A 20,550-nucleotide genomic window follows, 5' to 3' on the forward strand; every position below is an offset into this window, starting at 1 on the left:
AGATCAGTGGGAGCTGCTGATCAAAGTCATGCTGAGAACAGACCCAGGCAGAAATACATTTGTATTTCTACAAAATATGAAGAAATCCAAGTGTTTTCTTAGAAGTGAAAAGTAGTCCTAAAAGAAGCTGAATTTATAAAACCAGCTGTTTTATTGCTTTTCTGAAGTTTCTGGAAGTTCAGTAATTTAAGTCCATGATTTTAAATTGGTCTTACCATTAGCCTTGGTCTTGAGTGCTAGAAGTTTGCAAGACAGATTACACATCACCCATTTCAGGATCTCTGAGTTAGCATTTCCAGGATTTAGTGAGGAATTGTGGCTGAGTTACATACAGATAATGTAAAAAATGTGCTTTGTCCTGTTTGGTGATGGACCACTTGTGCCAGGCAGGAATGTGGGGATAGTAAGAGTTGAAATTACGCCTTGGCAATGTATCCTTGAAGTCCTTGAGTTGCAGCAGGCCAGAAATGCCCTCATGAGCCAAATGATCTCATTGATCTCTGATACTGACCTGCATCTTTGTACCGAACAATCACAGTGATTAAACTGGGTTGTGACCATGATCTTGGCACTCTTCTGCTTATCTAGGAACTCTAAGTAAGATGAAATATTGCTTTGCTTTTGATATTTAACTTTAGTAGTACTCTAAAGTTAATATAAGGGTAATGGCAGTTAACTACAGTCATAAATCCCAGGCAGGCTGCACCTGCTAGCCTGCACTGTGAAACAGCTTGTGTTCCCTTCTTGTTCTGCCTGGAATGGCTTGAATTACCATCTTTCTCTTTCACTTCTCTTCTTTATTTCTTTAAGAAATCTAACCTGGCTGTGGCAGTTACCACTCAGGAAGTTACAAGGATGGGTCAAGAGTACACCTTCATTTTCCTTTTGACTCAACTTCAAAAGATTAAATGTAATTAGTTTATAAGAATTCATGTAATAATCTATGTAATCCAGGTGCAGTAAATATGGAGATCAAAAGTCCTTAGTCAATAAGGCTTGAAGTTCTCATGACTTTAATAAATTGGTAACTTTATAATAATCTGATAACTGCAGGTTTGGATATTCCAGAAGTTTCAGCTCTGTTGCATTCAGTTGCTCTGGAATGTGTATCTGTCTCTATAAGGGCAGTTAATTCTTTGCTAAAGCTGGCAGTATTCACCCACTTTAGGTTCTGAGCAGTTTGGTGTGTCTCTCCATTCATTAGAGAAAAGGAACTGTATACACAAAGTGGCAAACAAGATTTCTACAGTGTATGTCTTACAACATGGAGATACATAGCTTAAATGTGATTATAATTGATGCATTATGTATATGTAATCATGATTAGTACTTCTTCATTGCTTTCTTTTCCTATATTTCCAGGGCAGCTCATGAGAGCTTTTACAGTTTTGGCCCTAGTTTATAGTTCAGAGGAGGACAATGGCAAATGTGAAATGTGTGGTCCCCAAAGTGAATGAGTGGCAATGTTAGAAAGAGTTAAAATTTATCCCTTTATAATTTTTTTGTAGTTTTTTCATAAATGATCTTCAGTTGATGATTTTGTAAATAACCACTAAAATGTTGTAGATGATTGTATTATGGAGGCAGTTTTGCTTTGCTTTTCCTTGAAGTTTTTGTGAAAAAACTCACTCCTATTTTGTGAAAATAGCGTGAGTGGGTGAAGTCTGCATTTCTACCTCTTTACAAAAAATAGATTTCCAGTAGAACTATTTTCAACTTCCTATGTAAGAATACTTATTTTTTACTGTAGCTTTCTAGTACTGATAGATTCTTTAGCTAGTTTTTGCTATACTTATCCAAGCAATACCTGGGAAAAAAGCTGATTACAGCCCTTGAGATACAGTTCCCAGGAGTCAGATCGACAAAGGGGTTAAAAGTGAGACAGCCTTTTACTTGGTGGAAGTGCAGTTGTTGATTCAAGGCTCTCAGTAAATGATTGTTGGAGATCTGCCATGTGTAGCTGAGCATTCAGAAAGTACACCACAGACTCTGTTTCCTCCTGAGGAGCCTTGTCTGTCAACATCTCACTTTAATTGTAGTCTGTAAGGTACCAGCAGGCAGGCAAAGCTCACCAGCCAGCAGCCATGGAAGATCCAGTCTTCACTGACAACAGTGAAAATGCTAACAGCACCACTGTCTCTGAGGTTTCAGATTCTGAGGAAAATAAAGGGGGTGATCTTTTTGATCATGTCCATGAAGATTCAGCATCCCCTTTTTCCATTACTAATACCCCAGAAAACATGGATGGTAGTAAGGAGAATTCAGAAGATAGCTGTAATGATTCTGTGGCCTCTCAGCATGGAAGTGATGGAGAAGATGATTCTTCATCTCACCATGGTGCTGAAGAAGACTACCCACAGCAGCAGATGGATCTGATGAGCCCAATTCTGGAAGACAAAGATGAAGAGGGCTCAATGTTTGAGAGCAACCTGCATTTTCCTCCAGATTTCCAGTTTCGTCAGAGACAGAGCACTTTTACCAGCTCTTCAACTTCCCTCAAGTTTCCCCTTAACAATAACTCTGGAGAAACTAACAACTTCCAGGAAGATTTTGAGATTTCCGTTTTTGTAAAGGTAAGAACCTGGGTGCTCCTAAGCATACCCTACTTTAAAACCACAAATCAATATCTGCATCCTCCAAAACAGTGAAATACAGCTACCCACTGCTTTGCTGTCAACTCTGCTGCAGGGAGCCAATCTCTTCGTTTAACTCTTGCTTCTGTAAGCAGAGAAAGAGGTGATTTGTGTTGTGTGGAGGTGCCTGGGATTTCTTCATTCAAATGGCAGTATGGTGCAAGTATTCTGATTGTTGCTGCAATTCATTTATTCTGGGAAATCTCTCTGCTGTTACAGCTAGGCTGCTACTACTTAGTTGAGCTAGTTCAGCTATCCCTGCACTTCACTATCTAGCAGCTGAGAACTCAAAAGTAATAGCTGTGAATCCTATGAAGAAAACTGAATATATAGTTTAAATAATGCTTATCCCTGAAAGAAATTTTTCTTTCCTTTCTTTCAATATTTAGTTTTCTGTAACAATTTAAACATGTATTTTCATTAATTTCCATTAAAGTATAAATTACTGAGAGGGGTTTCATACCTTCTCTCACCTTATAAAGGATCACTTAGGTTTCAAAACTGTAAACACCTGTGTTCTTGAATAAACACTATGATTCCCTTCAGAAACACACTTGTATTTAATCTTTCTCAACATTTATTAGGCTGAAACACAGGCCTGACAGTTCTCTCTTTTTAACTATATAAAAATGTTCAAGATCTTGTGTATCTTGAATAGAACAATACACCATGATTATAATATTCTGTCATTTCAAGAGAAGCCTCATGAAGTTTGTCACTTTTCAACATAAATAATATTATCAAAATCTGTTTCTCAGTTCCATTGGGAGCTGGAGGAGAGATTTTGTCACAACACATAATGAGAAGTATTTTCAGCAGTTGTTATTTGGTTAAATGACTCCCCGAAACAGCACCTGTCCTATTTCTGTTACTGGATCATGGTCATTACTAAAATATATATTGGTTATATGGTCAAAGTAAGAGCTGGGACATTAGTTCTATTTTATATTTCTGCATGTTGTCCTGTGTATGTGTTAAAAGTTGCAGCAATTGAGTACATTTTGTTGGTTAGCAACTACATGGTGTTAGCAACCTGTATTTGGGCTTTAAAATAATCTCTTTATTTTCCTTATTCTTTCTCATTCCTCTCATTTTTCTATGGATAAAATAAGAAATGTGTGCAGATGTTCCCATTCAAGCAGTTAATTTGAAAAAGTGAGAAGAGAGGCATTTTGCATAGAACTGCCAGGGACAAGGTCTGAGGAAGTCCTTTTCCTTGCTTTTGTTGTGCAGAGTAGTTGATTATCCCATAAAGGTTCTTATCAGCTACTCCAGAGAGAAAGGCAAACTGTGCTCTCTTCACTTTGGAAACGTGACTGCCCGGTGTCTTTGAGATGTCCTTGAGCCCCAGGAGATCCCTACCTGGCTGAAAGGCTCTCAGGTGATCCATGCTGTGCCCAGTGGGCTGGGCACTGGGTCATGCTGGGTAGGTGACTGAACTGAACCCCTGTTACAGTGTTTTACTCCTTGAGAACGTGCTGATGTTTAGTTTTTGGCTTTTTGTTTTTCTGTCTTTCTGGGGTCAAAGTAATAAAGCAGTAACTCCATGGAGTGCAGATCCAGCTTTGCTCTCATCAATTATCTATTTAGCAAAAGTCAGCCTGTAAAATGGAAGGTCACAGAATAATATATAACAAGAGTAGTGAAATCCCTGAGGTCTGTGGCTTCTTGCACATGGGGCTGACATCTCAGTTGTGTCAATAAATATTACTCATAGATGGTTCCCTTCTCACATGGTCTCTAGTCCACCTGAGGCCAGTGTTGCTCTGAAATTGGGTTCATCTGGGTTTGTACTTTTCTGCAGACGCTAACAGTGACAGCAGACCTGGTGCTGTAGGACAATAGTGATCATGGCAGTTCTGCCATTATTTATTCCTCCCTTTGCTTGTAGACATAATAAATCTCTGTGAATGACTGGAAATGTGAGTGTCAGAGGACTGAACACCAGAAACAGTGGGAAGATTAAATGGTATCTAACTCACAAGGCAGCTGGATGGATAATGTCTACAGTAATCCATTCATTAGACACCAAGAAAATGTTTACATCACTTTAACTCATTTTTCACTGATTATCAGTGCTTGGTAACTATGTCATGTCAGTGGGCTATTTCAGGATGTGCCATAAGGTAAAAAAGGAATTCCCTGTGCCTTTAAGAGCAGAATGCAGCATGTAACAACATGAATCTGTTTGTATGAATCCAGCACGTCCAGGCTTGTCACAGCCTCCTTAATGCCCTTTCAATAACTGTAATTTATTCAAACAAAAGCCTTTGCAATTTGAACAGAAATATGATTGGCACAGAGGCTGTGTTACTGAGTGCACAGAACAGCCTGACCCAATCATAGCTCCAAGGTCCAGCCTTCTCCCCTTGTACACTGTATTTTCCTATTGAGCAGAATGTTTGTTCTGAAGGTTTGGGTTTCTTTGAAAATTTTAACTTTTTTGTTTTCCTGAAGCTTAAGTTGTTATTTAAAGAGCAGTCCTCCAATTTTCTTTTCAGAAGGAAATTATTGCCCTTCTGGTTTTTTGATGACCTGAGACTGACTGCAGATTATAGCCTCTCTGTACTCATTTGTGCCATAGGAACATGGTTCCCAAAAGAAGGAAGGCAATTCTTTACCCCAAGCAATAAACACCTTGTGTTAGGCAAAAATACCAGTGCTGTGCTGTGATTTAGCATCATCAGCCTGCACCTGTTGGATCACTGCACTGGAGTAACAGAGTTATGGATGCTGGAGAGCATCTCTGGAGATTACCTTGTCCAATCCTTGCTCAGAGCAGGATCACCTACAACAGCTTGCTAGGGTTATGTTTGGTTTTCAATGTTTCCAAAGTTGAAGAAATCACAACTTCTCTGTGCAACCATTCTAATGTCCTACCATCATGGGAAAACTGTTTTAAATGGAATTTTGTGTATCTAGATTTGTGCTTGTTGCCTCCTGTCCTTTTAGTAGATACCAATGTTTATATTTAAGAATCAGAACCTATGCATTTAGCTGTTTGAATTATGGTAGCCTTCTATAACATTTCATTAAGTCAGGAGCTGGAAAATAAAGGACATTTTTGTTTTTCCAACAAGATGTTTCCCACCCCCTCATTTGAAGTGCTGAGTCCTGCACTTGGGTCTCAACAACTCCTGCAGTGCTGCAGGCTGTGAAAAGAGTGGCTGGAAAGCTGGAAAAGGAGCTGGGGGTGCTGGTGACAGCAGCTGAACATGAGCCAGCTGTGCCCAGGTGGGCAAGAAGGCCAAAGGCACCTGGGCTGGACCAGCCATGGAGTGGCAGCAGGGCCAGGGCAGTGACTGTGACTGTCCCCTGTCCTGGGCACTGCTGAGGCCACACCTCAAATCCTGGGTTCAGTTCTGGGGCCCTCATGGCAAAAAAGAAATTGAGGGGCTGAAGCGTGTCCAGAGAAGGGAATGGAGCTGGGAAAGGGTCTGGAGCACAGCTCTGGTGAGGAGCAGCTGAGGGAGCTGGGGGCTCTTGCTTTCCAAACTCCCTAAAAGGAGAATGAAGCCAGGTGGGGGTCAGGTTCTGCTCCCACATAACAAGTGACAGGATGAGAGAAAATTCCTCAAGTTGTGCCAGTGGAGGTTTAGGTTGGATATTTGGAATTTTTGTTTTTTCAATGGAGAGGGTTGTCAGGCACTGGAACAGGCCACTCAGGGAAGTGGAGTCACCATCCCTGGGCATCCAAAAACATGTGGATGTGACACTTGAGGACCTGGTTTAATGGTGAACATGGTGGAGGTGCTGGTTGACAGTTGGATGTTATTCCAAACCTTACCAATTCTGTGGTTCTTTGATTTCTAAGCCAGGATTATCTAAGGACTCCAACTTGGTGGCACAACTAACTCTGTGCTAGTTCCCTACTGACTGCCCAAGCTGAGCTGAGCTGGTGAGAATGACAGACCACATTCCTCACAGGGACAGTGACGCTCGTGTCACTGGGGAAATCACACTTCTTCCTAATGAGTTGCCTTTTCTCTTGTTTTATGAAGCATTCTGGAATCTGTTGAGAAAATTCTGTTTAGGAATGTGCATTAATTGTTCGGAACATGAACTCACAGGACAAATCTAACTTTAAGGATGATTTAAAGAGAGCAGAACCACATGGATGTCCAGTGAGAAATTAGTGGTTAAACTGGTGTTTTGCTGAGCAAAACTGAGCATTTCTTACTACACTCATAATCTACAGAGGAAAACAGCTGTATTTGCAGTTGTGGGCTGTTAGATATTTGTAAGCATGACTGGGTGTCCAGATACCTCCTGGCAATGGAAACCAGTTAGTCCTCTGATTGACTCCAATGCAGCACATGAGGCTGGTGTTCAGCCATATCTTCTCCACCAGGTTTGCAGGTAGAAAGGTAAATTCAGGCTGAAGCCAGGTAGCAGCTGTAACTCTCCATATGTACACAAAATTATAGTTTGTCTTTTTATAGCATTTTAGCCTTTAAAATATTATAAATAATAAATCTAACGGAAATGTGCAATTATTATTTTGGTCTTAATAATAAGCTTAGAAAAAGGTTGAGTGATTCATAATCCACCTTTTAAACAGCGTTAACTGAGCAATCTGAGAAAGGAAAAGATCCAAGAACTATTTTCAGAATCTTCCAGTCTTGGCAGATTTACAGACCAAGATGCTGAAGTTAACATGTACACAGCAGGAAATTACTCATGGGGAGCCAATATCCTAACGTGATGCCTGTTTTGATAATTAAAATGAAATTAATGGTTGTTTATTCCTGCAAATAGCTTGAAATAGCTTACAAGTACAATTAAGTATAGAAATACAAGTCTGGAATACCAAGTAATGTGTCCTTCTGCTCTCAGTCTTATCTAGACTATCCTTAATAGATGCTTCTTTGGGAACATTCAGTGATGCCCATTCAGCACCTGCACCAATTAGTCTCTGTCAATGCTTAATTATTGTCCTGAGACAATATTTTCCTTTAGTAAAATTCTATTGCTCTGAATTATGCTATTTTTCTTTTTGTTATACAATACCTTTATGTATATAGAAGACACAGATCAAAATTTCCTTCAGTCTTGCTTTCTTGAACTAAACAAGTCCTTCAGCTTGCCTTAAAGCTTGAGTCATTTCTAAATATTGAGTGGTTTGGTGTGTTGTGGTTTGGGGTTTTTTTGTTTTAGGGGTCATTTTTATGACCTTTTGCAGTCTTTCTCCAGTTAATTTGTATAATTCTTAGGCTCTAGTTTGGAAGTACTAGTAGCACAAATAGCAATGCTAATAAAAATTATTACAGCAAGCACCTCTTTAATTCATCATTTATCCAGCTCTCTATCTGTTCTATTTCAATGTATTTTTGAATCCTTTAACATTTGTATGGTTCCTCCAGCCCTGATGTTTTCCCAATAAATGCTTCAGTAACAGTCTTGCCCATTTGCAAGCAGGTGTAACCAGTAGTACTGCACAGTTTGCAGCTGCCATTTGACTTGTGGAACCTCAGGTTTCTCTTCTGTGAGAATTAGGTTTCTCTTAGTGGTGTGATCAGACTCTGATCACCCCTCACTGGAAACAGCATGGTTTTGGAGTCAGAGAACTGCTCTGACATAAATCCAGTGTGAAAGACACCCTCACCAGTGCTTTTGCTCTGCTAACTCAGAAAATAAGGTACACCTTTAACACTTCCACATCACTGTGCAGACCCAGTGTGGCTTTATGGCTCCCTCCTCCACCCTGTCCTGTCCAGCAGACTGGTAATCTCTGAAGTGTACCCAATAAACCTAATAGCTACTAACCCTTATTTCTGAGGAGGAAAACTGTGCTGTGGGTCTCTTCACAGCTGGATTTATGCCTATTCAAATTACTCTGTGTGTGTGTGTGTGAAAAGATTAGTGGCAGCCGTTTTGCTGCAGATAACACCCACTCCCCCAGCTATCAGTCACCAGCAAAACGTGTGTTTCAGCAGCAGGGCAGAGCAGTTTGCTTAATCTTTTGGATACAAAGGGGAAAAGGTCTTGCTTCCAACCCTTGCTGAGTGTGTGCCTCACTCAGGCACCTGTGGAAAGGTTTGTGAATCCGTTTTGAGCTGGTGCTCCGTGCCCCCCTCAGTGCGCGGCTCCAGCCACAGCGGTGTCCGGGCACAGCGTAGCAACAGCTTCAAAATACAGACCTGGATTATCTAGGATAGGAAATTGTCCCTGCACAGTGATTGCAGCAATGGCCAACACAATGTAAATAATGGAGGTCACACTGAGAGAAAATTAAACCAGGATTTATTTACTCATTTGTTTTCCTTATATATATTTCATCTTGTGATTCCCTCTTTGATGTTCTGAAAACAAGGCTCTTATCAAGGCTCTTTTCCCAGCATGTTTTTTGTTGTTTTTTTTTTTTTTTTTTTAAATTCTCAGCACCTACATTTTTGGAGTGAAAAATGTTTGGATTTGTGGATTGATTTTTTCCTGGCCTTGAAAACTTATCTGTGTAGTAGTATTGTCAACTGTTAAAAGGATCCTGTCCAAAACAGAGCAATTTGTATTATTTTGAATTGCTTATTTTAGAAGTACCTATAGAGCAGCTCTACTGAGACTAAGATTTTACAAATGCAAAGTAATGTATAATCCCTGCAGAGCAACAAGTGATAATATATCACCTATTTTGGAGTCTGCAAAAGGAAAGCAGCATTTCTGCTCTGCTCTTTGTTTTCTTTAGATATCAAGGGTTGGATTTGGTTCATCCAACTGAAGGTGTGTCTGTAAGCCATTAACTACATCTCTGCAGGATATCTAGGCTCTTTCTGCAACAAAAACCTATCTGAAATAGCATGGTGGGATGTTAATTCCTGTGGCCAAGTGCAAGCACACCTATAGAGGGAGGTTCCATGTTAGATCGACCCTGTTCATTGTATGGAGCAGGGCCTAATTCAGTTTTCCAACCACGGGCATCCCCTGCTGGTTTAGATGTCTAAAGGCTTCTTTCCTGTTTCCAGCTGCCTCTGGAGTGTCCCATAGATCCTGTCTCATATATGTTTATGGATTTATTCAGCTATTCTATCAAATGCTGCTGGATATCTAAGCTTAGGCAAGTGCATCAAGCCATAAACTTTCACTGAAAACAATGGCCTGTTCACCTAAAGTTAAATAAACTGAATACTACCAGTAACAGTTTAAATACAAATCTTGGACTAGAAGTGAATTCTGGTAATGGACATCTGGAAACAAACTTTGGATTGATGAATTTCTTTTTTCAGGCTATTTAATTTCCCTTTTTGTTTCAGTGTCCCCGCTCAGCAACAACTGAAGTGCAATAGTGATCAAACAGTGTGATGTTGGACACTTCTGCAGTTCACTTACAGTCTAAATGAACCAGATAAAATTATTTAATACATTTTATCATCTTTCCAAGATTGAGATCCAGCATTCTTCCTTTAACTTCGGTCAAATCTTATCCTTTTTTTAACAGCAATCCTCATATATGTGTCTTTCAAGTGTATTTATCTTAGAATCACATTTTATTTCAGACACCACAGTAGAAGAGAAAAGCTAACTGAACATACTGAATTTGAATTCCTAGATACTGCTTCAAACACAGCTTAAGATTTTAATTGGGAAAAGAAATTTTTTTTTTTTTTTGGGTCAGAAGACCCTGCACTAAAGGCAAATTTTCCACTGTTGTGCCACTAGTAAATAACTAGTATATTTACTAGTTCATTTAGAGTTACTCAATGTCCTCTCATAACTATGTTTGTGGCTGAACCAAGACTTATAAATATTTTTATGAATTTGTGGCAATATAAAAATATTTACTTCTTTGTGGAAAATGTTATGAACCTGTGAGAAACTGACTTCTGTAGCAGAAGAAAAGGAGGAAGTGTGTCACTCTAAAATGAGTCATTTATTTGTCATCTGCAGGTATGATTTTTATATTTAGATCTCTAGGTGATCTTTTTCATATCAATTAGTGAAAAAATTGTAGGTGAATTTGCACATCTCTGATAATGCAAGACGTCAGTGACATTCATGACGTTACAATGACGTGCTCAGGGATAGCTGGGAAGTGAATTTGTCAGTGCACAGGTCTGGTTTCAGTACATCCAGCAGTGTTCAAAACCAGGATTTTGATTTACAAGTAAATTGATTTTCTGTTGCAGGCTCCATGCAGGTGTTAATGAAGTAAAACTTGAGAACACATCTTCTGAGAGAAAACCATTATCTTCCTGCTTATATGTTTATAAAAGATGAGGCACAGAAAGGTAGAAATAATCTGCACACTGACCAAGATGGTTTCTTTGAGGATTCTAGGTAATCTGAAAAAGAAATTCATAGGACTGGATGTGACTTTTTGGGACATGAAATTGAGTATCCTGTTACAGACAGCCTCATCATGCAATACTTAATTCATAAAGTGATCAAAGTCTATTTAGAAACTATTACTATTACTTTTGGAAATCTGTTTCAGAATGTCACTACTCTAAAGGTTTGACACTTTAATTTCCATATTACCTTTATTTATGTGCAGTTAAAACATCCTTGCTCTTGTGCCAGCATGGTACATTAGTAGTCATTCATGCACTTAGCTCTTTTAAAAATCAGTTTAGGCTTAGACAACCTCAGATGTTTTGGGGCTAAACCAGCCAATCCTTTTTGTCTCTGTTCCTGCCAGTTGTCATAGTAATCCCCTTCTGCACATATTTTCTTTCCACAAAGGTGCTTTTTTTTTTTTCACAGCTGCATCTTGTCTCAGGTTGCTTCTGCTTTTATAGCTAAACTAAACAAGCAGCAAAAAGATTCTTTTAATAACCTCCTGTTTAAAGATACCTGTGATTGAGTAAACAAATTCTATTTGAGGTGAAATGTCTATGTTGCTGTGCTTGGGAGATCTCAGCACTGTGTCCCTGTAACTTGAAGGCTGGTTGAGAAGCAAATGGAAGGAGTGGAAGCTTTGCATATGAAAATATAGGTAATTTAAGCACTCTTCAGACCTCTACTCACATGTATTTGTACCACTTGTGGATTAATTTTAAAATCTATTTGATTAAAAATCTGACCAGCAGAAGTGTTTTATATTTGCCCACATTTATACTTGTTCTATAACTATGTCCCTCATTGCAAGAGGGTCTCTGTTAGCCAGAAATGGCCAGTGAGGTGTCCAAATAATACTAGCAAGTCCTCAGTAAACAGAAATACCAGGAGGGCTAATTTAAACTCATAAAATTTTTGTTTTTCTTAATGTCATCAGAAATTCTTCCTAATTTTAATACACATTTTTCTCACCATTTCAAATTAATTTCTTAAAGCCTAAAGTTATTACAAGGTCATATTTCTCTGAAAAGTTACTAAAAGAATATGCTGGACAGAAGTCCAGTGTCAAGAGTTTATTAAACACCAAGTGGCCTGTTTTGAAGAGGCACCAATCTGTCTTCCCTTCCTTTGGTGAGCACATGGATTTGTAAATAACCACAGTAAGTAGTTTCCAGTTACACAGTACATAGTTACACGGTGACATAAAAATCACCTCCTTTGTAAAAACACCAGAGATTGATTTATATGTATATCGCAGTGAACGATTGCATCACTTATTGGACTTCATGAGGCACCTTAAATTCACTCATTTTTCACCAAATATAGGCAGGATGCTTATCTGTTGAATCAGTAACTTGCTCACGGCCCTAACGCGCGTCCTTGGTGCGCTGGCGCCTTGCAGGAGCCCGAATAAAGAACAGCCCAAGTTCAGAGCAGCAAATTCAGTCGCTCGGCCCCTCCCTGGGAGATTGCTGCGAGTGAAGTTTGGCCAGGGCAGAGTTTGTGCGCGGCCCCAGGCGCGGATTGGCCCCGCACCCGGGGCTGATAACAGCTAAAAATAGCCCGGCTATAAAGCCCGGCGGCAGCTCCGCCAGCCTGGCCTTGCCTCCGACCGCCAGCCGGGGAGGAGGCCGCGCTCTGCCAGGCCCTGCAAGGATGCGACCGAAGAACGCTCTGCCGCCCATTCCACTTAACAATTAACTTGTCAGGAATGGACTGCGTGACTCATGGGGATGGTAACCAAGTACATTTTATGTCAATTAAAAATAAAAAAAAAAAAGAAAGAAACAGACTGAAGGCCAGATTTTCCAAGCAGATTTTTCAAGTGACAGGTGGAATGTCTTTGGAAATGTGCCCATAGAATACTGTGTACAAGAATGTTGTACTTGGGTATATATTCACATAATCACCTGTATGGAGAGTGTACTCCATGACTATGGAGTTCTGAACACTTGGGAAAACAAATGTATTTTCATTTGACAATTGTTTGACTAAGCTGGCATTGAGGAGTTCAGGAGTCTATTCTTAGCTTGCTGTTGATTCTGGGGAAATTCGGTCATTTCCTTGAATTTTTCTTCACTTTCAAGCTTTTGTTTTCAGATGTAGCCTGGGGAATCAAGAGAGCTCAGTGGCTGAGTGCATTGAAAGATAAATCTTTGGGTGTCTGAAGTCCTTTGGATGAATAAAGAAGATATCAGTGTTGAAAAGCTCCCATTTTAAAGTTTGGCAAAAGTTACACTGACTTGAAAACAGGGTGTAAATGGGGAAAGAATTAGAAAGCATTAAAAATCAGTGGCACTATCAGCCCTATCAATAGTAAACTATTCCCACATGTATTACCTCCAGTGGCTCTGAGTTCTCCTCTTTGATTTTATGAAGCTTTGCACTATCAAGTTTTTATGTGTGGATTCCCCTTCATTTTCATTACAGCATTTTAAATTTTTTTTCTGGTTTACAATAATAAAGTGCAAGGTTTATAATACCTTGGAACAGTGACAGATGACCTGGCTAACTTACTTTCAGTTTTGATTCCATATACTTAGTTCTCTAAAAAGGGCTATGAATTACCTTTTAATTTGTTGTTTAATTGCTAGATCTCTCATGGCATATGAGAGAATTGCAGAGCTTGTTGGTTTTATAATTCTGTACCCTAAAGTCATCTTTTTCTGGTCAGGAGACTCAGCATGGTCAGAGATGACAGAAACTCCCTCTAGTCAAGACCCAGAGCTGAGAAGAGTCAAACCTCACAACACACACAACTTCACCTTTCTGAACTCTGTTTTTCTTCTCTGAAAGTCAATTTTCTGCATGAACCTGTAGGCAAGGCTTAACTGGAGAGTCTCTGTTTGCTGCCACCCTCTGCAGGTGAATCTAGTTTTCTCTCAACATCATAGACAGGTTTATATATATTTATTAATTAGTCTGGTATCAACTCTGACTTGCTGCTTGACTAGAAATGGGTAGAATTTGCTAATAATGAGTAAAGGGGTCCATATCTCATTAGAACTTTTCCAGCTGATGGGGGTCTCACAGGAAAGCCTAGTCCATTTTCTACAGAATTGCATCAGAGTTGTGTCAGAGCAGTGAGACTGCAAAGACAAACGGGGATTTGACATTTTGGTGGTCTGTGAGGTTGCTGCCAGGTGTTGCAGCCAGTGGCCAAGGGTCCACACTTTTCTTATAAAAGTGATACCTGCTACATATTCTGTGAAAATTTGTGATTTTGGCAAAAGATGGAATTTTTTTGGAAAATCTTCAATTTTAGAGGCAAAGAACCCCCTCATGTCTTTTTAGTTAGACTACCCAGTATTCCCAGTTCTGACAGACTTAAATAAGGCACCACTGTTATTTAGACTGTGCTCAGTGCTGAATTTCACTAAAAATGTACTGTTGGTCTTAAGCCAACCACCTTTTCAAGAATTATCACCACCATCTTTCACTTAAGGATGTGGGATATGTTCTTTGAAGTCCTAATGAGCTGGGTTTGAAGGTCACCAGCAAAAAGCTGTTAATGTGATGGTTACCAGCAAAATTCTGTTAATGTAAAAAGAGTATTAGCAGAAGAGAAGTTCACATCTGTGCTGAACTCACCACCTTGCTTCAATTCATCCTGGTTGTTGGCATTAACTCTGCAGTGAAAAGGGTCCTCAAGCAAAAAAAAAACAAACCAAACCTAAAATGGAGTATCACCAAGTCAGCTTTAGGTGCTGCAAGATGTGGAACTCTTACTTTGAAGTTTCTTAGGAAGGGAAAAAGGAACAAAGAACCTGCCATTCATTTCATGATAGCTTGAGGTGATGCACTAAGGCAAGTGAGCTGGCAAACTTTGTGGAAAGTTTATCACAGAAGCACCAAAAGGTGAAATGAAAAATGAATGAGGGCAATTTATTAAGGAGAATGGAAGAGTTCTTCAGTTCACTGAGAGGCTCAAGGTCAGCCAGCTCCATTAACCCAGGCTAGTAGCACTGCCACTGACCAGAGGCATCACCATTGCAGAGGTTAAACTTTGCTGCCACAGAGGGAGGTAAGGATGTTGAGCCCTGCTATTTCACACTGATCCAGTGTGAGTTTTTCAGGGAGCAAAAATCAGAGGCCCTTTTCTTAAGACAAACAGTATCTACACTGCAGAGGATTCTGAAATCCACAGTGCAGATCCATGCACATTACCTGCCCTGCAGGTACTGATGCCAGTGTGTAAACCCATGGGGACCAGCCTTAGTCATGAGTAATTTCAAACTCAGCTGCTGAAGGCTTCAACTTTTAGAAATAATGTGCATCAGAACATAGAAAGTAATTTCAGCTCTCAGCCAAATTGTTTTCTAAACAACAGTGTGAAACACTAATGTGTCCAATGAAATCAGCAGCAACTGTGCATTCTTTGAGCCTTAATTCCTGGGAGCAATTGAAGCCTAGCCTGAGATGTGTGTGAGTTGTACATGCCATTTTAAATACTTTCTGTAAATAATAATTCATAAATCAGGATTAAAGTAGTGTGTTGTGTGCTGGTCTTTTATTTGGGAAGGGATTTAATCCTAGTTTGCATGTTCATACTTCAAATCTTAATTAATTTAGACTTAATGATAAGAAGACTTTATGATAGACTTTATGATAAGAAGCATACAAAGAAGTGAACACAAATAATATAAAAAGGGACTTGCATGCTGAACTCCTGTAAAACAAGACAGGAATATGCATTACTTACTCTCTTGCAGACTTGGAAGTAAAAGAATGTAATTTTAGTTCTATGACAGTAGTGAGTCAACAACAATGGGTACATCACAATTACCTGGTGCTGTTTTTCTCCACCACACTTGATAGCATGGAGGATTCATTTTGAAAAGCAGGAGCTGAGGATTTCTACATTTCTCCTTTTATCAGCTACATTATCCATAGGGCCACAGTTTGGGACAATCTGTTATGCTCTCCATTGTATCTCCTACAATACCACTTTCCAGAGCAGTCCCAGTCCTGGTTGGGAGTATCTTTTGTTTTTAATTGAAATGTCAGTTTTGGAATGATAGTGAAATAAACCACTGCCCTCTAGAAGGCTCTGAACTGAATGCAGCATTAGGAGATGATTTTGTACCTTTTCAGAGCCACTTCCTTACAAATGGATACCTGAGGCTGTCTCTGTGTGAGCACTGAGATCATAATCCATAATGCAATCCCTCTTCACACTGAACAGCAGGTTCAGTTTTCCTTTTCAGGTTTTCTCTTGAAGGTGTTAATGCTTATTAATGTTACAGCAAAGTTTGATGCTGCATCCACATGAAAACATAATTATATATAAAAATAATTCCATGGTTTTGGACTAGAACTTTGCAAAACTCCAGTCTGTACTGATTCATTCTGCTAAACAGGAGAGTTTCAGCAAGATCAGTTTAGAGCTAAAATAATGCTTTTTAATAAAAAGATAAAGGAGAGCTGCTGTAACTCATGGCTGTGATGGATTCATAATATCTGGGGGTGGGTAAGGAGTGGGTTACCTCAAACTGGCCAGTTAATGGAGTGCAAAGTTTTCTGCTCTAGGCTTTTCCATCCCATCCCATTTATTGGAACATTCAGGCTGCACAGCTGTTTTTGTATCTCTTGATGTCTTTTCTTCCATTACCTTGTGTGTGGGAAAATTTACAAAAAGGAAAAAAAATCAAAGTTCTTCCATCAAACCAACACATTTTGAGGTACTGTACATCTTTAGAGTCAAGGGAAAGTATCTGGTCACTGAGTGCTGGCATGAGGCTGATGATAAGAGCTTTGTATGTCCTTGCATGGCTTGTACATTTGGGAATGGAAACAGACCTGCTGTCTGGCCCCAAATATCTGAGACAAATCTTCTGATTTTTCTGAAATTCAGACAAGAAATCTATAGTAACACATTGTAACTCAAAAGAAAATAGAAATTACTGGACTGATTCTTTGCAGTTTTTAACTTGTTAAATGTGTTGCATATCAAAACTACCAGCATCCAATAAATGCAGTTGGAAATTGCCAGTAATTCAGAACTGCCTCTGGAAGAGATGTTTCCATAACCCATTCAAACTACCCTGGCTGCTGCTTAGGTGTGGAGTTTTTTGACAACTAAGCAGTTAAATAATTCCCTGGTAAAATCATAGGCCTGATTACCATTTACTGCATTTACTGCAGCTGCACCAAGCTTTTACATCTTTTCCTCAGAGCAATGAAAAATATTTCCTGTGTCATATAAAACTTGCAATGCCTGCTCGGATGGAAGGAGCTGGATGGAAGCACTGGGGGATTGATGTGCTTTGTGCTCTGATCCTTCTTGGTAACGTAGCAGTGTGCTGGAGAACTGATAGAGTTACATTCTGGATGCTTGGCCTCAGCTTCACCCCCTCAGGACAAATCTTTGCTGGAAGTGAAGCTTGGATCAGGCCTGTGAAAGCTGATAGTGCACCAGGGCTCACCTACAATAGAGCCTTACGTAGGGACGTGGCTGCTCCTTTTCTGAAGCCATCTCTTCTTTTATTAATGGGATGATGTGCTCATATTCATTTCTATATCTCATAAACCTCAAACTATAATGACTTGGCTTATGAGGAGTTCATAATTCAGTGTCTAATGTTCTTGTGTGTAACTCAAAGCCTCTGCTACTTCTGACTTGTGAGAAAATGATAGGCCAAACTAAGTGACTCATTCTTTGCAGTAAAATGAGAGTGTACTAATTATTTATCAGTATCTTACCCTTAATTTGGCTGAAGAAAGAGCTGATTTCATAATACACAAAAGAACTGTGTAGACACTAAAAACCATTATAGTCAGAAAGGTTCCACCCAGATGTAAGTGATAAGTCAGTTTTATATGACAGAAAACAGTAAATGCATGAATAGATTTCTAAAGCAGCGCATATAAAAATATATAAATATATATATATATGCATCTATATATATTTCCTCCTACTCACTGCCTTCTACAATCTTTATGCTAAATTCAGTTCCCAGAATCTATTAAAAAAAAAAAAAAAACAGCATTATATGAACAAGTTATGTTGTCTGTTATGTTTGGTCCCTTCTAGGGATCCCATGGGGGTATTTTTGTAAAGCAGAGGGATTTTTTTTTCTTTGGGCGGGCTAGCTTGTTCTTTCCATGGATACCTAAAAGCAGAGCTGGAACACCAGATGTGTGGTATTTACTCCTCAACTTGTGTAGCCTCTGAGCACCCCATATCAGGTCCTGGGGCAGGGGGTGAGGTGGAAGGAGATGGGGAAGGCACATCCCAGTGGCTGCACTGCCCAGAGCGCCTGAGCCAGGTGGGATCTGGCCCATCCCTGCAGCAGTTTATATCTGGGTTAGGATGGAAATGGCTGCAGGACACCTTTGCTCCCTTTGTATTGCAAAGTTTCCCTTCTGCTTTGCTGAGCCTCAGCACAATAATCTTCATCTGCAAACTAATTGCTAATTATAACACACCACTAAACCCCGACAGTAACTGGGAGGGAAGGATTTGAATGCTTTAACACGTTGAGCCTCTACTGAAATTGCTACATCTAGAGTTTGACTTTCTGAAGCACAAGGCACACACAACTTCTGGAGTGAGGGATGGCACAGGCACAGAAATCAGGCTCTAAAGCCATAGATTTTTTCTACTTAAAAATTACTGCAGGATTTGTCTGCCCATTACATGTTTATCTCATTACCCTGGGCTCAGTGGAAAAAATTAGACACTTCTAGGGCATATTTTTTTCATTCTAAAATAGACATCTAAATAGGTCACATGCATCACAACTTGTAAGTGCTGATGTTTGGAAAGCTGATTTTATTTCTACCCTTTGGTTTAGCATTAGCAGCATTACCTCATTACTGTGCTCATAGCTGGCAGTATCTTCTCTTCCAGAGCCAATGGTCCTGGGATAGAACTTGTTCAAACCACTTGCCTATATCAAAACAATGTTTTCAGTGAGGCTGAAAAACAATGTTTTCAGTGAGCTACAGGTAACCTCAGCCAAGATGATCCATTTCCTATTGTTCCCAAGAACCCTTATTAAAGGGAAATTATGTCGCCACGAGGTGCTAGAGCAAAATAATTTTTCTGCAAATCCCAAAAGCTTATAATTGTATAGTTAATAATGCATTATTTTGGGATGCATTTTGGAGACACAGTGATTATTCTCAAGTTTTTGGCAGACTTTTATAACTGTAATGCATAATTACAATGCAATGATTCTTTCTGCCACATGCAAGTACACTTAGCCTATGTGCTTGGAAACTTGCCGGTAGGCTTAAGAATAATTGTACTCTAAATGTTTGGTAATTAATGTGCCTAGTCCAAAAATTACATGTAAAAATTTGAAATCAAAGAAGTAATAACATTTAATTCTCTTACAGTTAACCTTCCAGTTATTTGAATGAGTGCTAATTAGATCTAAAAACCATAAGCATACTTTTACAGTAATTATAATGATGATTATGTTGTAATTACAGTTGCAACAGCATAATGAGATTTAGTTGTTAACCATTTCAGTCCTTCATGTAGTGCACATGAAGCAGCTGCTGTGGGAAAATTCCCATAAAACTTACCCAAAGGGCCATGGAGGTGTTGGCTGTGACTGCTCTGGAGCTGTGTCAAATGCCTACAGAGAGAACTGGAGGTCACCACAGAAGCACACTGCTAAGAGCACCTTCAGAAAAGGCGAGTGTTTGATCATGTCAAAACCCTCCCCAAAAGGCATCTCTGTGTCAGAAGGGGAAGATAAAACTGCTCATGTCTGGCAGCTCGAGCTGCCAACAACCTGTGAGCCAGAGCTTTGGCAGTCCTGAGACAGGATCGGGGCAGAAGTGTAGGGAGAGACTTCCCAAAGGCAGGAGGACACGAAGTCCCTCCAGGCAGGGATGGGGATGAGGAGGAGGTGCCATTGACCCCTTCACCTCTGCCTGCTGTCCCCACCTGTGCCAGCACTCCCTCCCTTCGTGCCTTTTGGCTGTGTCAGGACTTTCTATAGGTGCCACCTCATGCTCGGCGCTGCTGTGTGGTGCCCTGTGAGTCACGCCAGGAATGCAGGGCGAAGGAAAGGGAGTAGGGATGACACCAGCATGTCAGCAGCAGGCTGAGGCCCTTGGAACTGTCCTCTCATGCTCCATCCAGCAAATCATCGCCCTCCTGTCCCCCCGAGGGACATGCTGAGAAATTGTCATGGGACCCAAACATTGCCATTCCTCTGCTCCTGAGCTCCATCAGAAGTGGTCACATCACAGGCGCTTCTCTCACTCTGTTTTGGCTCCTGCACCACTTTGTACCCCACACATGGTGGGGGCTGCTGAGGCAAAGCTCTGCTTTTCTTCCCATTCCTTGACTGGTCCAACAGCCAGTGCACAGGCTCTTTTTCTCTTACCTTTCTTAGCAATAACAATGTTAGGACTTTGAACAGCTACAGGCAGGACAAACACCCTTCAGAAAAGCAGAAAAAACATCACTGTTGCTTAAAGCACCGAAACCAGCCCGGCTGCAGGACTTCCTTCTTCCCTGTCCCTGGTGCTCCCCGCTGTAGAATGAGGGAGGGAACAACAGAAACGCTGAAAACAGGGAAGAGCAGAATTATTTGTTCAGAGACCGATCCTGCCGTAGGTACCAGGAGCTTGTCTCCTCCCCTCTGAGTTTAACCCCACCCTCTGTTTTTTTATGCTCGGGGCT

At 40.2% G+C, this 20,550-nt stretch overlaps 1 protein-coding gene and 1 long non-coding RNA gene across 3 annotated transcripts in view; one reads left to right on the forward strand and one right to left on the reverse strand.

Annotated features, from left to right (window-relative positions):
- Nucleotides 1–2,016: 2,016 nt before the first annotated feature.
- The window catches only part of CLIC5 (chloride intracellular channel 5), a 68,753-nt gene continuing 50,219 nt past the window's right edge, over nt 2,017–20,550 (forward strand). Inside the window, exon 1 of the mRNA XM_063153124.1 lies at nt 2,017–2,573. Coding sequence (XP_063009194.1) covers nt 2,085–2,573 — 489 coding nt within the window. The 5' untranslated portion in view covers nt 2,017–2,084. The remainder of the gene's footprint in view (nt 2,574–20,550) is intronic.
- On the reverse strand, nt 2,100–20,495 carry LOC134416453 (uncharacterized). Of its 2 annotated transcripts, none has more exons than XR_010027272.1 (4): nt 20,252–20,495; nt 19,440–19,492; nt 18,716–18,796; nt 2,100–2,387 (listed from the first exon to the last, which is right to left on the reverse strand). It is a non-coding gene; the product is annotated as an uncharacterized LOC134416453 (long non-coding RNA). The 2 variants fall into 2 exon arrangements; XR_010027273.1 differs by lacking the exon at nt 2,100–2,387 and adding an exon at nt 10,479–10,909.

Source organism: Melospiza melodia, chromosome 3 (assembly GCF_035770615.1).
Source record: "Melospiza melodia melodia isolate bMelMel2 chromosome 3, bMelMel2.pri, whole genome shotgun sequence".
Taxonomy (NCBI): Eukaryota; Metazoa; Chordata; class Aves; order Passeriformes; family Passerellidae; genus Melospiza; species Melospiza melodia.